We start from the raw sequence: 17,801 nt of genomic DNA, 5'->3' as shown, positions 1-17,801 counted from the left end.
AACTTATTATTTTGGAGCCAAATAAATTTTGAGTCTGTTAAATGATGCATGATGATGCATCTGATGAAGAGTTGAATAGAATATCAAACAGAAGAACAAACACACCGACACATAACACATGCATATATTTTAGCCATGTTTATGGATTTACTTATATAAAAATATGTGGTACCCATTTAGCTCTCTGAATACATGAACTGTGGGGAAAAGAAGTAGATATGAGGAAAAACTTTAAGGCTAAAGTCATCTGGGCGACTGCCTTTAGAAGCTTCATAGTAGTTTTATAGTAAGCATGCTGTGCTTGTAACTTAGCTGTGTACACACTCAGAGGAGTGACAGCAGTCGGTGTGACCCAGCAGCATTTATTTCCCCTGGCAGCGCTCCCGTTATACAGCCTTACATTAGTCACAGTGAAAACCACTCATTTCTGAATTTAAGTGTCTTGTATGTTTATTTATGAATCTCCAGTGAGACATTCACAACATAATATATGTAGTACTACAGTAAAAATGAGAGATGTCACTCGTACTGTAGTTATGAAATGCGGGTTACTTCTTGCTACATATGCGGTGAACTGACTGAGCTTTGAGTGCCTGGGAACTGAAAGGGGCAATTTGATAAAGAAAAGTGCAGATATTTGCTATTTTATATTTTCAGTATAATAAACACCCTTTAAATCAGTTTGTTGCCAAGTCTATATCACATTTTCTAGTTTTTTTGGACAATAATTACTGGCTTCTGATGTAAATTTAAAAGAATAAAAACATCCTGATACTTTTAGGTGCTTTCTTCTTCTTCTTGAGAAAGGCGTGGCGTTTCCATCTCTTTCCCATCAGTCACCTCAACCAGGTCAGAGTTGTGACTGGCTGGTGTTCTTTGTATGAAGCAAAAACATCAACATCTATCTTACATCAGGGAAATAGAAGACCGCATATCCATTTGCTGTCAGAAAGTTTCCCATGTCCCTGGCTTCATCCCATAAATCACAGAGGTTGTGCACAGTAAAGTAGCCTGACATAATAAATTAGCTCTCAAATAAATAGGTTGTTGTAAAGTTTTTAAATATATTATTGTTTTGACTGCAGCTACATTCATTTGGTTAAAGCATTTTTCTTAAGACTGACAGCTAATTAAAAACAGAGACATAAAGGCACCAGCTTTTACAAAAACAAAACACAACTACAACAGGGAGTTCTGAGGTTAAATATAGATGTAAATGTAGAACACTTCATTTCATCAACAATAAAACTTCTTTTTGTAGGAAAAAAAGGACAAAATCAATAATGGTATTGCTTTTTTTCAGAAAGAGCTGATCTTTATGAGCACTTGTCTGTACTCTGATGCTGATGCATTAAATGAGATTTGTGGTTAATATACTTTCAGCAGTTGTATAGCAAACAAGGCACAGCCAATATTCAGTACATTTAAATGTCAAGACTGGCAGGTGCAGCATCAAGCCAGCAGTTCATATGCAGTTATTGAAAACCTTTTATCTTCACAGTTTCAACTTCAAACAACAAGGAAATAATGGCCGGGCTGCTCTTTGACATTTATGTCTCTTGTTTAAAATTGCAATTTTAAATAAAAACACACACACATATATATATATATTACATTTGGAAAATCTAACAGAGAGACATATCTGTGCAAAGACAACAGGCAAAGATAAAAATTTTCATGGCAAACTATGGTCTTATATAAATTCTCTTGTCAGTATTAAGTCAGTGAAGCAGCTGCTTAACGCTGGGTAAAAGAAGCTTTATCTGTTTTCAGCGGGTAAAATTCTCCCGTGGCATTTGGAATAATTGCTATTGGACATTTCAGTTTTGAAAAGAGCACATTTTTAACCACGGTCACAAACGAGCCTCCCTCACAGACACGCTCATCGAACCTCGAATTATGTCATTGGTCTTTGCATTTTACCCATCTGTGCTATGCAGTTCGGACTGATTTTGGTCAAACACGAGCTGAGGTTAAGGCTGGTTTTAACGCGTTTTTCCCTTTGGCGTCGGTTGCAGAACCAAACTCTGACCACTTCCTTCTCCAGATGGAGGCCTTTGGCTATCCGGGCTATTTCCTGAGAGGATGGCTTACTTTTCTCCACAAAGCTGCGCTCAAGGGCCTCCTTAGCTCCAAGGCTACAGAGTGAAACAAGGGAGAGAGGGGGATTACAAAAAAAGATTATGAGTTCACTTGGTAAATGGCATATTTTGTACGTTTGATCTTTACAGTACACACCTGATAGTTGTTCTCCTTTTTCTCTTCCGTTCATTCATTCCTATTTTGTCATTGTACAAAGCTGCAAGAAACAACAGTAGGTTCTGTAAGGACATCAGGATACATCTTTCTGGCTGATTGCTAGTGTAACCTATAGCTTTCCCTAGACTGATTCAGTGTGTCACCACATCAAATATCATTATATGACCTTGGGAATAGCATTTTTAAGAATAATCAACAATTTCTCAGACCGTTCTCACCCCCAGCCTGGGGTTTGGGTGATCATAAAATAAATCTGGTGTTGAGGAGGCCACTAATATGACAGAAAAACACTTCTTTGACACACAGGGTGCATCTGTTTATTTGAATTGCTTTTTCTTTGTTGTAGTCTCGAAAGTTGTAGCTCTTTACACCTAAGTAATCAGAAGAAATCTGAGACTAGAAAGTCAATCTAAGTATCATGTGATGAGCATCAAAAGCGGTTAATTTGAAAAGGATGTAAGACTAAAGTGTTGGCAAACACTGTCCAAGATGAGTCACAGCTAATTAGATCTTAGTAATCATCCAAGAATGCATTACTTTCAAATATTTCTTTTAAAAGAGACTGAATCAAAAGGATAAATTTTACCTTGCTGAATAGATAAATATTACCCTCAAATAAATACTCTCAAAGGGTTGTGAGTTGAGTGGATACGTGTGACTCACCACCCGCCAGCTCAGCTTCATCAAGCCATTTAGCCAGAATGGCCTTGAGTTTGCAAGCGTTCTTAAAGCTCAGCTGCAAATTTTCAAAGCGGCAGATCGTGGTCTGGCTGAACTCTGAACCATGCACGGCAGCGAGCGCCTCCCCTACATTAGTCTGAGTGTACCCTGCGGGTCAAAATGAAACAGAAATACTTTATAAAATACACGCAGCACAGAGGGAAAAAAGACAAAACCATCTGTGGTGAAGCATCTCATTGCTGCAGCTGAACAGTGAGATAAATTTGTATTAATCATACCGAGTTTGATCCTCCGTATTTTGAAGTCATTTGCAAACATCTCCAACTCTCGTATCTGCGGTGAATCCATGGCAGGCGTGTCCTCTGGGTCCCGCATACTCTTCCTTTGGCCGTCACTTTTTATCTCTCCGCTTGGGCCCCCTGGGGCCTCATCAGTTGAAAGAAGGGCCGAGGGCAGTGAAGAGAAACTGTGGCTTAATGCACAAGAGCCGCTACTTAGGCCATGATCCGGAAACTTGTACAAGCAAGAAGTAAGAGATCCTAGCAAAACAGAGAGTGGCAGAGAGCAGAAAGAGAGGGGAAATTTGTTGGTTGGGAACAACGGAACAGCTGGGACCTGGAAATTAATATTTTAATGTGAGTTTTTTTCAATCTTTTTGCTATGATAGACAATATTGGATAACAGTAACACTTTGAAAAAATGGAGGTTTAAATGTAATCAGAACATTTTCCTTCTTTAAATAAAAAGTCTTCATAGTGTGAAGCACCGTGTAGATCATGTATAACTTCTCTTAACCTCTCCAGTGAAACATCATTGAAGTTGCCCTTATTAGTACATCTGCAGACTGGCAGGCACAAACAGTTTTATGTCAGTGCATATTTGTGGTGTATGGAATAAAAGTAAAGGTTTCTTTTTGAAGTCCCACACTTGGTTGGCATGATGACACCTGAGCCAGTTCCATTTACTGATAAAAGCTGTAAGATTTCTTTTTAAAAATGAAAAAACCCTCCTATGTGACATGAGTGCTTAAATAAGTGAATGTGTTTTCAGGGGCTTGGTGAATAGATATTCTTTTAACTGTCACTTAAAACAATATATTGCAGTGTAGCCATAATTTAACGAACTCGTCTTTCCGCAGTCCCTTCGCCCTTGGCTTTGGTGTTGCAGCACAAAGCTGGCTTTCCTATTTTAAAGGCTCACTGCTCAGTTGTGAGCAAACATCTCACAACCATCAGAAAACAGGTTTGTATTTACTTGTGTTACAATTTTCAAGATGATTCATTATTGCTACAGGTGACTGTTAGTGTTAAGTGGTAAGCTGGAGTGGAGCTCTTGCTGCTAATCACTAATGACAGATTAATGACAGATGACTGCCACGGTACCACATGGGTGGATGACTAATTGTAATTTCTAATGTGATTCTGTCCTTTGCGTCACAAATCTGCACAGCTGCAGAGAAAAGAAAACAACCACTAATTAACAGCACTAAAAATATGTCAGTCTGCGTGTCGCATTTATCTTACAAGAGGAGACGTTAAGCGAGTTAGGCATGTGCAAAACAGGACAGTCTTTGCTCATGAGGGACACTGTTTTCCATAGATGCTATCCATATTGCTGGTAATGTAACTGAGCAATGCAACACTCCCCTCTTGTGTTACTGCAGTTGTAGTGCAAACTATATATAACTATTTTTAGACAATAATAGGATCTAATATAATAAAGTTCAGTTGGTAAGTCTCAGTTAGTTTATAATATTGGTACCCTTAGTATCCTTTTTCTTTTCATGTAAACTAAATGGTAAAATATTTCTTGACAGTGAACATTCACTCGGCTGACGATTTATTGGGTACACTTATTGTGAGTCTAATACATCCTTGCAACAAATCCTCGGCTTTGTGAAGAGTACCGTTTCGCTTTGATTTAAACTGTTTCAGAGGTGCTGATTTAAATTTCGGATCTTTTTGGTGTTATTGCATGCCAAATATATTTTGTTGTGAAAGCTAAGTAAGCAAGGTGCTTTCAGTATTTTTACCTACCCCATTAATATTACCCAAGGTAGGCTAAAATGATTTATTAATGTGAAATTGAATCTCAGTCAATAAACATATTTGTGATCCTTTGGCTAAACTATTCGTCAACTTTGAGCAACACTTCTTCTCTTTTTCTGCTCATCCAGTAAGGATGAGCTGCCGCTACTTTCCTAAGTAGCACATAGCAACATCTTTTCTTTTCAACCTGACATGACACACTGAAACAAAAGCTTGTACAGAAGCTCAGATTTTAGCTCAGCTAAAATGTTGCCTGACAACAGCAGTGGTTGAGCCATTTTGGACTAGATAGAATTCACTAACCGAAATACTGGCAACAGTTACAGCTGTCACGAGCCCTGTGCATGAAGTGGTGGCGAAAATAACAGCACCATCGACCCATTGCATTGTTCAGCTGGATCTATATATCAGCTGGAGAGCAGTATGGCAGATTCTTCCCCAAAACTGTATGCATCAGTGATCTTCTCTTGTACCGAAGGTGTCAGGCAGAGGTTGGAGTTCCTCTCTCTGTTGAAATTACTTCTTTAGGCTGCATGTACAGTACGTGTCTACATTTGTAGCTGTAGCCTTTAGATTTCAGAGCTTTTTCCACCTAACTGCAGATGCCTCTTAAAATCAGCATCCCAAAAGTGAGTGCTCTGTGCACAGTATGCACCGTGCAGTTGTTTAGCATTGGTAAGAGGGCGTTTGGGGCTAATACTATATCCCTGAGAACAAAAACAGTTTTTGGATTATTCAGCTGGAGGCATCCTGTTTTCCCCACTGAGCTGGCAAAAGGGAGAGGAATCTTCGTTGTATCGCCCTGATGTATGCACTGATGTTCTCTGGGGAGCTTACATGCAGCTATGCTGCAGTGAACACAGCCGTTATTTGTGTGGCAGGGAGGCAGACTGGGCAGCAAGCCCTGGTCATAGCACATGTGGGCTTACTGACTTTGTGAAAGCACCTCACAAGCCTTTGTGTACATGGCCTTGGACCTTCCAGCAGCTATACATGTGCACCATCCAAAAAGCTTCAACAGATTTAAGCTAAATGTGGACAGAAAGCAAACAAACACTGATTTGATGCTGTATTAAAAGCTGCTTCAGCAATGTTTTGTACTCTGAACAAGCTGGAATCCCAGAGTTGCCTTTTAGTCAAATGCAATTTAATAAAGTTCTGTCTTGGAAAACAGTTAACTGTTTAAGTATCTAGCGTATAGCGACCAACCTTACCTTCTGAAGCTCTGTTTTAGTGCTCTATTCGCTTTTATTTCATCTCTCTTTTGATTTAAAACCAGCCGCAGTGAGGGAATTCTGGGACTTTAGTTTTTAAATGTGCTATTTGCTGCTGGGCAGGGGGTGTACTGTGGGTGTACCAGAGTGCTGTTGCTGAAAAATGTCACCATTTGCAGCTGAACACGAGGTTGATGAGGTGAAAGAGACCAACTGGGGGAACTGCAGAGTTGATAAATCACTGTGGGTTTGTAGGGCAGCACCTTTCACATCACACTTATTTGATCCACTGTTAATATAAAAATGGATTAATGCAGCTTTAAAAAATGAAAGAGGCTTTTTTTTCTTTCCTCTGACCTCAGCTATCATAATTCAGGACTCCTGTTTAATGACATTAACTTTTATCTCTCTCTTCTTAACTTAAATATGTCCTTCTGCTGTCGAACGCTTTCAGCTAGTCTCATTTTATGATTCAGCCGGATTTTTTCCATCAATTTCACCGCACACATGAGATTTTTTTTCCTCGTTTCTGCCTGGCATTGCATTCCTCTTTTCAAGCGATACAGCCTCCCTTTTTTATCATCCCACATAATTTATGTCACCTCATGTCAGTCTTGTCAAACATTGCTGTCAGAAGCTTGACACCAGTCTCAGACAAGCTTACAGCTGTATTTTTTAAGCTGTCAGTCAGACATTTGATCATTTAGCAGTCGAGGAACGGACATCATTAAGGTGACAAATTACCTCCTGGTGGTAATAAGTGTGGGCACCTGCTGTTTAATTAATCCTAATGTACATCAGTGCAGCCTTTGACACCATAGTTCATATAATTTTTGTGAGGCCGTTTGCAGAAGTGGGCCGATGCCACTGGGTCTCTGCCCAGGTGGTTAAAATCCAAGCAGATAAGTCTGTAAAAAGAAACTTCTTTATTTCTTCTGCAAAACTTCTGGGTTTATTTAGGGTCGAGTTCTTTTTTTTGTACTCTCACATGGTTATATGATGTAAAATAATTCACTTATACTTAGTCTAACTAAAAAAATACATCAAATGTGATATGCTTTTCTCTTTTTATCAGCTTAAGACTTTGAAGGGTTGTTTATGTTCTTATTGTTTCTGTGTCCTTTTTCATTATTTCATATTATTCAAAAGAATCAGCATGCAGGACCTAAAGTCTGAAAGAGTGAAACTTCGATAAGGTGTCATGTTTCTTGAGGTCTGTGCTCATGTCTGGAATACAGAAACGGCAGGACTCTTTAAAATTTAGTTGGTTTACAATATCAGTTTGGCATGTTTTATATGATAAAATGCTACAAGCTAATAAAGGCTATAAGAACAGTATGCATTAAGGGAAATTGTGTTTTTTTTGTTAAAGATAACTGCTATTAACTACAGTTATTAATTACACTCATGAAAAATGGCAGTTTTTCTGAGGTTTAATCACGACTAATTAGAATCCTATCCACCACAATTGTAGCAACAATCGTGACAGTGTGTAACTCCCACTCTTGACAGCAGGACAGGGAATTGGCGAGTCATCTTTGACAGATGCGCTTAACAAGTGCTCTAAAAAGCTCAAGTAAGTGCGCTAAAGAGTCCATGCGAGGTAATCAAGGTTGAAATTGAGTTTAACTGGCAGCAGATTTAAAATTAAATGGAACATAAACACATTTTCTGCTCAATTTACTGTGTTTAACTACAGGCAAGGAGAGGGAAGGAGCAAGGGCGTGCGTGCGTGTGTGTGTCTGATCTTTACCTTGCAATGCGTTTGCACCGCTCACCATGTTAGGGTGAGGGACACCACAGGTCTGCAAGATACGAGTCTGAGAAATACTGGCAGAGAGCATCTCCTGTGCTGCAGAGAGAGAGAGAGAGACAGAGGCCTTTATTATCGACACCACCATCGCCATTACTGTATAGTGTAATTGTCACTGCCTGCACTATACTCGTCATCATCTATACCTCTATGATAGCCATCGCTGTTAGTGTGACATTGTAATTTCAGCCTTGCTATAATCAGCATGAGTCCTGCTTTTCAGTGTCACCCTTCAATACGACAGCTGACTTTTTCCTTCAGAAACGTGCCTAAAAGTCTCGACTCTGCTGATTTATCCGCACCTGACACTTTGTGAGCTTGTCTTCCGTTAGCCACACCTGTCGTTTCTAAATGCTAAATGCATGGCAGCACTTTCAGTACACAGATCGTGACTACATAATGCCCACACATGACTGAAACGGAATAATTTTGCAAATTTGAGGCTCGATTTCAGTGCTTCCAAAACCTGGCATAGTTAGAATCGATTGTCATTGTCCTCATCATCATAACCAACAGTACAGATCAATACTGCTCCCTCCCCCATGAGTCTTCATCAGCTTCAGTTTTTTTTTTTTTTCAGTGTTGGCTTTGGAAATGCTGCAAAATAACATTGCCATCAGAAAAAAATGTGAATCTAGTGCTGTAAAAATGATGAGATATCATTAAAGACAATGCTACAATATATCTTCAACCACAAACCCACACAGTATAAAATGGAGAGATGAAGAGTAAAAATCAAGGTTATATTAAATATCATATATTAAACACAGGCCATCCACTATTTGATCAAGCTGGTGCTTAATACATACAAAACACATTGATAGATTTTATTGACCAACTCAACTCGTGGTTTGCCTTTATAGTTTTCACAAATTCTTCTTCCCCAGCACCATCTCTGCTTACCTGCCATCATGCCATAGGTGGCCTGCTGGTTTGTGTAGTGACAGGGGGTGACTGGATAATGTAAGCTTGCGGGGGTGTTGCTGAGAGCATTGCCCAGGGAGGAAGTCGGGAGGTGCATGTGGGAACGCTTGGAGGGCTGACCCAGGGACAGCCCAGATGACACTGACAGAGACAAACAAAGACATTTTTAAAGTCAGGATCTGATCCGTGTGCAGTTCAATTTTAAAGCATGCCCAGACAAGTAAAGCGTCTTTCTTTAACATCTTTAAGTTTGATTTCATATCAAGTGGAAACATTTTAATGACTTGCCCACTGCTGGATGTAGATGTGCACTGACAACCCTTTTCTCATCACATCACATATGGAGTCAGTAACTTTGGCTAGTTTTCAGTGAGTTCTTTTCTTTCTTTACTTTAATTAGACACTAAAAGGAAATCACTTACTATTAGATGCTGATAAAATAACCTTGCATAACTTTCTAAAGCACAAACTTAAATTAGTCTGTTAGGAAGAGTGGCAGAACAAAGAGCACACATCAGTGATAACCTTTCTTTAAAACTACTGCTTTACGTGTCACTGTGAATCTAAGTGTGAGGAGGCTTTGTCTTCTCTCGCTGCTTTTCTTGTCTGTCCTTGCCACTGGTTGTAGCAGATGGCTCCCCTCCTCGAGTCTGGTGCTGCCCGGGGGTTCTTGTTGTTCCTGTTGGGGACTTTTTCCTTTTCTTTTTCCTTCCCACTGTAGCCAAGTACTCACTCAAAGGGATTTGTTGGGTTTCTCTCTGTATTGTTGTAAAGTGATTACCTAAGAATATGGAGCACCCTGAAATGACTTTTATTGTGAACTGGCACTCCATAAATAAAACCGAATTAAATGAAGTGTATTTAAAAGAATCAAAAATAGTATTGCCTTCTAATTAAATAATTATTCATGTATTCTGCTTCTTATGCAGTTTGGAGTTCACTCCAAGCTTTAATGAATGCTTAGCGGTATTATTAGGATGCGCTCTTGAATTCGGTCTCGAACATAAATGATAACACTGTACAGCTGAGAAGAATCAAAGCCTTGTTTATGAGTTTTCCTCCTCCTGTTATGACTTGGTTTTATTAGCATTCTATGACCATATTTCAAGCCATTCATAGAGACACCAGAAGACAAGGCAGGTCAGTGTGTTTCAGCCTCAAAATCTCACAAGTACTTGGTAGAAAAAATTATATATATATTTTTTTCACAATATGTTTACTCTGCTGTTATATAAATGGTTGAATCATGTTTTGCATGATCTAATCCTGTCTATTCTTAGCTATAACAATCAGGAGGCTTTAAGATCCCTGGAAGTTTTCTCCACAACACTTCATTGTGGAAAAAAAAAGAAGACCTTGGGGAGTTTATCATACTGATAACATATCCTCAAAGCAATTATCCACTGAGTAGAGACAGCTGGGCCAAACTATGTAGCTGATTAGATACATTTACATAATTTGGATTAGATTTGAATAAATGTATTTTTTAATTCAATCCATTTTCCCTGTCGCCTAGATGCAGCCTTATTGGGGCACAGTTGTATTCTGCGCCTTGATAAGGGTGATCTATGCTACCACTGCACACAGTTAGGTCATCCCTACATTTCTATGCATGTATAATCTGTCACAAATGAACCCTTCCAGGATGCGTTCATGTACAGTTTAATTGCAGTGGAGAATGCCATATTACTGAATCTTCTCCTAAAAGACTGTAACAGGCCTCTCTGGTGGCCCATCTTCCTAAAGCACAGATTAAGTTTTATGACATGATGATGATAGTTTAAATCAATGAGACGCACACACACAAAAAAAAATTCCACTTTGCAAAACAAACAAAGAAAACAATTTTAACAAGTTTTACAAGATAACAGAATATGTTTGCTTTACCTGCAGCGACCATGCTTTGAGCATGGGACGTGGTTGGCAGGCAGTCAGTGGTAGAGCCATGGTGCATAATGATAGGCAGGGGTGAATCTCCCGTCAGTGAGGCAAAGGAGTCACTACCAAATGCCTGACAGGCCATTTTTTCCTGCCCTCTCTTTAATGGCGATCCGCTGAAGTTCAACACAGCTCCTCGATTGGTTTCTTGTCTTCGCTTCTCTGTCTCTTTCTTTATTTTGCCTTATTTCCCATTGTTGCTTTGCTTGCCCTTTGCCTTCTCTATTTGTTTCCTTACCTTCCTCTCGCGCGACTTGTTATGGATACTTTGTCTTGCCTTCTGCCTTTCGTCTTGTCTTCTTTGGCCTTCTATAGTTCTGCTTTGTCTTTTTCTAGCTGCGTTCTAGTCTTCTTTCACCTCATGTATCGCCTCCTTGTCTTATCCTCTTTCACTCGGGCTCATTCAAGCATACTTCTCCCCTGAGTCCCTTGGGAATATTCAGGTAGAAAACTGTGATAGGTTTCCTTTTTTTTTTCTTAGAGAAGTGGATGTCAGCACTTCATCCAGAACACTTCACAGTTTTAGTCACAACTCTACCCTCAGCCAAAACTCTTGAAGATGAATATTCAGGAGCTTCAAGCTCAAGATAAATCACTGGTACATTTTCTGAAATGTGTTTCTCAGCTACACAGATTTCCCTCATTAAGGCTTCTCCTTGTCTTTTCTCACTGTTATAGTTGCAGGTAAGCCGGCGTCTGTCATACCCTCGGCATTTTTCTGTCCTTGTCTACTGCAGGTATTTATATCCAACCTACAACTAACCGCCCACTCTCAACCTATGAGATTCCCTATTTCCCATCAAGCTCCTCACCCCCACCTTCCAATTCCATGTCAGTGCTGTAATTGCTTGTGTTTGTACTTACCTGTGTTCTTCTCATCCTGTTTTCAAATCCAGGATTAGGGTACAGAGCGGCTGAGAAACCCGATCCTCTCCTCTCCTCTTCCTCGCTTTCTCTCTCCCTGTGTCTCTTCCTGATTACAGGATTGTGAGGAAGCAATGAGAAAATAAAGTGAAAACATAAAATGCTCATTAAAATAAAATAAAAAAACAACGAAAAAAAATAACAGATAGAAAAGATTCACATGGAGCACCAAGAAATACAACCTAGAACTATGAACTGTGCTGCAGCATCTTTCAGCTGTAAATTGATTTTTTTTAAGCTTCACCCAGGTTATCACGGAGGTCAGCAATGCTGCTTCCACTCTATTTACTGCTGATCTCTCAGAAACAAAAACTCTCATGTACCATCATCTCAGCATTAGTGAAAGAAAGGGCAGCTATTGTGTCAGGATGATGTCTATATTGTGTTGGATGCAGAGTGCTCCAGGTAAAGACAATAGGACTCAACAGGATGGACAGAAGTTAATCTGAAGAGTGTGGCCACCATGTGCACTTTGTTGTGTCTGTACTTGTGTTTATCCTCAGCTCTGCTTCACTATTGTTGATATAGGTGGGCAGCAGGTGGAAAATAGCTTGTGGGTGGCAGGCACGATTCAGCTTGCCTAAGCACAGTGTAAATTTGGACTGGATGCACTGAGCACATCGGACAATGTCTTGGCTTGACGTGGATTTTAAACCTAAAGTTGTGAGCTTGTTTATTCACAGTGTCATTACAATAGAGAAAAAAGGAATGAAAATTGTTTCTGCCTTTTGATGGTTTGGTGACTTTGCTTTGCTCCATTTTCTCGTAAAAGTACTAAATAGGTCTTAAAAGTAATTATCTCAAAGGCAATAAAATCATAGTCTAAGCCCAAACTCTGATAGCATGAAGTTACTTTATCCACCTTCCCTTCAATATGCAATCTTTCATGGACTGATTAAGCAAAACGCAACAAGACTGAGCACTGGAAAAATGAAAGTCTTTGTGACAAATAGCTATGCAAATGAAAATGGACTTTGACAAATCTCATTCCACAAGTTTCAGATTTGAAACAGAAAACAAGTCCACAAAATTACTAAGACAACTGAATGTAATGGTGTGTGACAACAGAAAAAAAAAGTTTCACCAGCAACAATATCATTCTCAAAATACTTTTCATAGTCTTTCATTCCTGCCAACAACTCCCACTCAGGCAGAAGACCATCTTCCCAGCTGGTGAAAGCAGGCCTATTTTCACACAGAGAGACTCAACCACCTCTGTTTTAAAGCAATCTCCGTGTTAGTATGAAAAACAAGTCTCCAACAATTCAGACTGCCCTGATAAAAGTCAGTCCAATAAGTCTTAGTAACTGCTAAATAGTAAATGATGTTCAATAATAATGAATGGCAACGTAGAAATAGAAGTTATTTTATGTTATGTTTGACTTGTGGGTTGTGCCTAACCTGCTCAGTATCCGTGTGGGTAGATAGTAAATGCAGTCATACAATCATAAGATGAGACAGTGAAAGTTTGTATGTTTAAAATAATACCTTTGACTTCTAGATTTAAGTTATTGATCAGACATGGTGTAGCAAGGTGTTTGCCTTTGATATGCATATGGTACATTGTGACTGTAAATGGCAATTGACATTTGATACGCACATAAAAGAATGCATTGTTGAAAATTACAGATATACCCAAACTCTCGGCATATTGGAAATATCGTAAATGCCATAATTGAATGGATTTGCATGTTTTAAAATAAAGGTAAATGCCAGCTTCAAAGGGCTTTGATCAAACCTGGGCAGTCTGAATGTGGTTTTAGACAAGTACAAAAAAAATCAAAGGATGAGGGAGCGAAAAAAGGAAAGCTTTCCCACACATACACACACCCACAGACACACGCAAGCACACATACATATGCACATAAAGAACCTAAACTTAATTAGTGAAAAGACCCTGAGTCAAATGGGTACTCTTAAAGCACCTGTTCTAGATCCCCCTCCTCCTTCCCTTCACACACACACATACACACACACACACACACCACAGAAAATATAATTTTTAAATGTTCACAGGCAGACTATTACCCTAACCTCTTAACAGATGGTAAAAAATGTAAGCGATAACAAATTTAAATACAAACTACATTCACACACACAAACCACCACACACACACACACACACACACACACACACACACACACACACACACACACACACACACACACACACACACAGCAAAGACCATTGATCCACCCGTGGATGCAGTGGGAACAGTGCAAGGTGACACATTCTCACAGGTATCACATCCATATACATGCCGTGTACCAGGTGTGTTCGCCAGTGTCCGTGTGCACGGGAACAACAGAGCGGGCTGCAAATGAGCTGGCACATTTCGGGTGGTTTATTCTGACATGTAATAAACTTGCCTTTGTGCGTGTGCGGGTGTGCATGTGCAAGCTTCGGCAAAATGACACGACCCTTCTCACCACATAAACAAAGTACAGCATCGCATTTTGTATAAAACTTAATTGCCTGCTCATTAGCAGCTTTTTGTGTTTGAGTCTGTGCATCTCCGTGTAGTAAATTACACTGAATGATGCTAGCAAGACATGAGAATAATATGCTACGAGGCAAGTACTCCTGGTGACCACAAATACATCATGTGCAGAAGAATAGAAAACGAAGTACAGTACATACAGTACTATTTATAATGTCCTTTCTCTGAAAAGTGAATACGGAGGACATTGCTGAGAGAGTCACTCAGCAACACTAATATAAAAACTATATTTGGTTTTAAAAATGTATAATATTTCAATACTCCATCCATTTTCCTACACTTCCACTTTCTTCCTTCCCTCACCCCCAACTGTGGTGGATGGCTGCCCCCTCCTTGAGCCTGATTCTGATGGAGGTTTTTTCCTGTTAACAGGGAGTTTTTCCTTCCCACTGTCACCAAGTGCTTGCTCAAAGAGGTTCGTTTGATTGTTTGAGTTTTCTCTGTATCATGATAGGTTGTTAAATTATAATTTTAAATAAAACCTTAAAATTAGTGCTGTCAGCGTTAATCTCATTAAATTGACGTTAACGCCGTAGCTGCATTAAGGTGGCAAATCTCTGTTTGCGAGTTAGCGCGGATCCTCCCGTGCGTGGGGCTGCAGGGCGTCAACACGTTAGCGCGGTTAGCTCATTAACGCTGACAGCACTACTCAAGGCACTATAACAAAGTGCCTTGAGACGTGCTGTCGTCATTTGACTATGAATAAAACTGAATTGAATTGAACCTAATCAGGCCAGGGCCCAGGGGCGTAATTTCCAGGGGGGTTAGAGGGGTTATGACCCCCCCAATAATCAGACCCAACCAATATAAGACCCCCAATAAAATTATGAATTATCTTGCATAAATAGGCTGTTGATTTTCTTTACTCGTTTCAGGTATTACCAGCAAAATAGTTGCATGTTTAATCAGCTGGGAATTTACCCAGATTTATTTATTTATTTAGACAGAGATCTTGACCCCCCCAATGTTCAGCACAAAGTTACGCCGATGCCAGGGCCCCAACTGGGACAGGTTGCAAGCCTTTCTCGTCAACACAGAAAGACATTCACTATGACTAATTTAGAATTGCCACTTAACCAAACATCCATGTCTCTGGACTATGGAAATAACCCATGGAGCGCATGAAGACTCCACATAGGGAGTCCCATCCAGCCAGTGGATTTGAACCCAAGACCTTCTTGGTGTAAGGTGACAATTCTAACCACATTATCATTGTGACACCCCCATTTCAATAATCTCAGAATAAAATCAACTGCAATTTAACAATTCAATTATTAATTTTTAATTATTACTGCAATTCTGTGCTATAGTCTAACTTTGTAAGGTTTTTAGTTCACAAAGAATGTGATGGTTGAGTGTCGGTGCATAAATTATCTTTTAATAATACATTCTGAACTTTGCACACCGACCCTGCCCCTCATTGTTCAAACAATCGCCAGCACCAGTGTTCTCATTTTCCAGAACCACATAAATATTAAACTGCATTTTGTCAGAACATGCCCATCTTTCTCCAGTCAACCATGAGAGAGGTGAGGAGGGTGAGGTGAGGAGCTTGGATAGAAAAAAAAAACAACTTTCTTCTTGTTTTTGAATTTCTGTGTTCATTAATTATGCAGGGATGAACACTGAGTGAGGTTTGTCGGATGCTTGAATACATCATGGCGGAGGTCAGCTCTGCTGATGAATATCAAGCAAACCTTATGCACCACTCCGACCACCATCTGCCCAGAGCTGGCTCTGACTCACAAACCGCTGCACAAACACCGGTCAAACGCATTCAGGAGGGCTAATTTCATCAACATATTCAAAAAAACCTCTATTCAAACAGCAAAGGTTAACTGTGTATTTGAGGAAACTAGAGCGGGTCCTGAATCTGCTCTCCTAGTCTCTCCCAGATTACTATCTCTCTTCATTAAGTAAATGTCAGCTTCAAATATGTGCTAGTTCAACGACAGTACTCCCAACTTCTTTTTACAGCTCTCTGCTTTAGTAAAAAAAAAAAAGGATCACTTCACTGTGGTTTCTCTCATCATCTTCAGACTGTGTTTCTCTGCATGTGTCTGATTTTGTTTCTTATTTAAAACCAGGTGGATGAATACAAAGTGAAATGACAGCTCTGTTATAAAGAAAACTGAGCAGAGCAGAGGACGTTTTTGATGCCTTCTGCAAATGAGTTTATTTGTTAATGCAATCCAAGAAGAAGTATGAAGAGCTTTCAACCATACGGCATCCTCATTAACCTAAACTTTAGCCTGATTAAAATAAGCAAAACGGCAAGCATTTTAAATTGGCAGTTAACCTTTAAGTAACATTAAGTTCTTCAAGTCTTATCTCCTCAGTAAATGAAAGGCTCCATATGCTGTAACAGAATTAATCAAAAGTTTAAAAATTGTCCTTGAAAACAGCACCATACGAGTGCTTACTGGCATCTGGTAACAATAATGCTCTGCAAAGACTCAGTAGGCACTGCAATACTGTAAAGAAAGAAGCCAGATTATGGCACAAACCTCCTGTGAAACTCCAGCTGTCCATGTCCCTTGAACCCAAAAGCCACATTTCATCCGCTGAGCCTTTGCCGTGAGCACACACTGTCCCTGTATTCCTTCTGAAAAACACACAAACATTATTGGACTTGCTAAATATATTTATTGCACAGCATGCTGAATGTTTAAAGAGACTTTTATTTTACAATCCATATACAATTGTGGCACCGGACGAGTTTCGCCCTCAGTCTTTACATAGTAAACACGACTAACAGTGCTGCTGCTGCTGCTGCACACTGCTCTTTGTGGCTCTGTTCTTGTCATTCTTCTCCTCTGCTCTTTGCAGTGCTCACAGTTTGAAGGACAAATCAACTGAATGCCGCAGAGGGATAAGTAAAACTAACAGAGAGATAACTGTTGAAAACCACTGACAGGAATAAAGAAGAGAGAACAGAAGCACAGTTTGACAGAGCAGATTATAGAATAATAATAAAACTGACAGCTGTATGGGGGGTTGACACTGCTTTACATCCAAGAAATATGTGAAAGTAACACTCATCTAGCAGTGAGGTGTCATTTTAATGCCTATGAAATCTGTTGTATCAGGCTGCGGTGTGCTCGCCTTGTTTTACAGCGTGAAAAATAAAAACTGTCTCTTCACATAAAGGTCAACATTTGCCTTTATGTGCTCTGCATCAGCAGTACTTTAAAACTTAGCCTGTCTCTGATGCCTCATGTTATCTTGTCTTGAGGCCGTGATCTAAAAACTTTCTTATAGATCTGTGGTAAATGGGAGCATTAAGAGGGGAACAAAAGAATTAGGAGGAGGGAGGGAAAATAACATAAGGAGATGTGCAGTACCTGAGGCGTACGTGTACACTTGCTTGCAGTGCAATCAGCCTTATTCAAGCCAGGGCTCTGCACGTGGAATGAAAAATGAGAAAAAGAAACAAACTAGAAAAAAAAATTATACAGGATGGATAGGCAGTAGCTAGGCAACAGGCATCGAGGCAGGG

The 17,801-nt window shown here is 39.7% G+C and overlaps 1 protein-coding gene across 1 annotated transcript; it reads right to left on the bottom strand.

Moving 5' to 3' along the window:
* Positions 1 to 90: 90 nt before the first annotated feature.
* Positions 91 to 17,129, bottom strand: pou1f1 (POU class 1 homeobox 1). Its single transcript, XM_039599713.1, has 9 exons — positions 17,059 to 17,129; positions 16,810 to 16,907; positions 10,827 to 11,850; positions 8,919 to 9,080; positions 7,956 to 8,054; positions 3,219 to 3,479; positions 2,923 to 3,087; positions 2,239 to 2,299; positions 91 to 2,138 (listed from the first exon to the last, which is right to left on the bottom strand). Exons 3-9 carry the CDS (start codon positions 10,960 to 10,962, stop codon positions 1,898 to 1,900), a joined length of 1,125 nt encoding a protein of 374 aa, XP_039455647.1. The 5' UTR covers positions 10,963 to 11,850; positions 16,810 to 16,907; positions 17,059 to 17,129; the 3' UTR covers positions 91 to 1,897.
* Positions 17,130 to 17,801: the final 672 nt, after the last annotated feature.

This window comes from Oreochromis aureus, linkage group 16 (genome assembly GCF_013358895.1).
Source record: "Oreochromis aureus strain Israel breed Guangdong linkage group 16, ZZ_aureus, whole genome shotgun sequence".
In the NCBI taxonomy this organism is placed as follows: Eukaryota; Metazoa; Chordata; class Actinopteri; order Cichliformes; family Cichlidae; genus Oreochromis; species Oreochromis aureus.
This window is presented reverse-complemented; position numbering and strand designations above follow the sequence as displayed.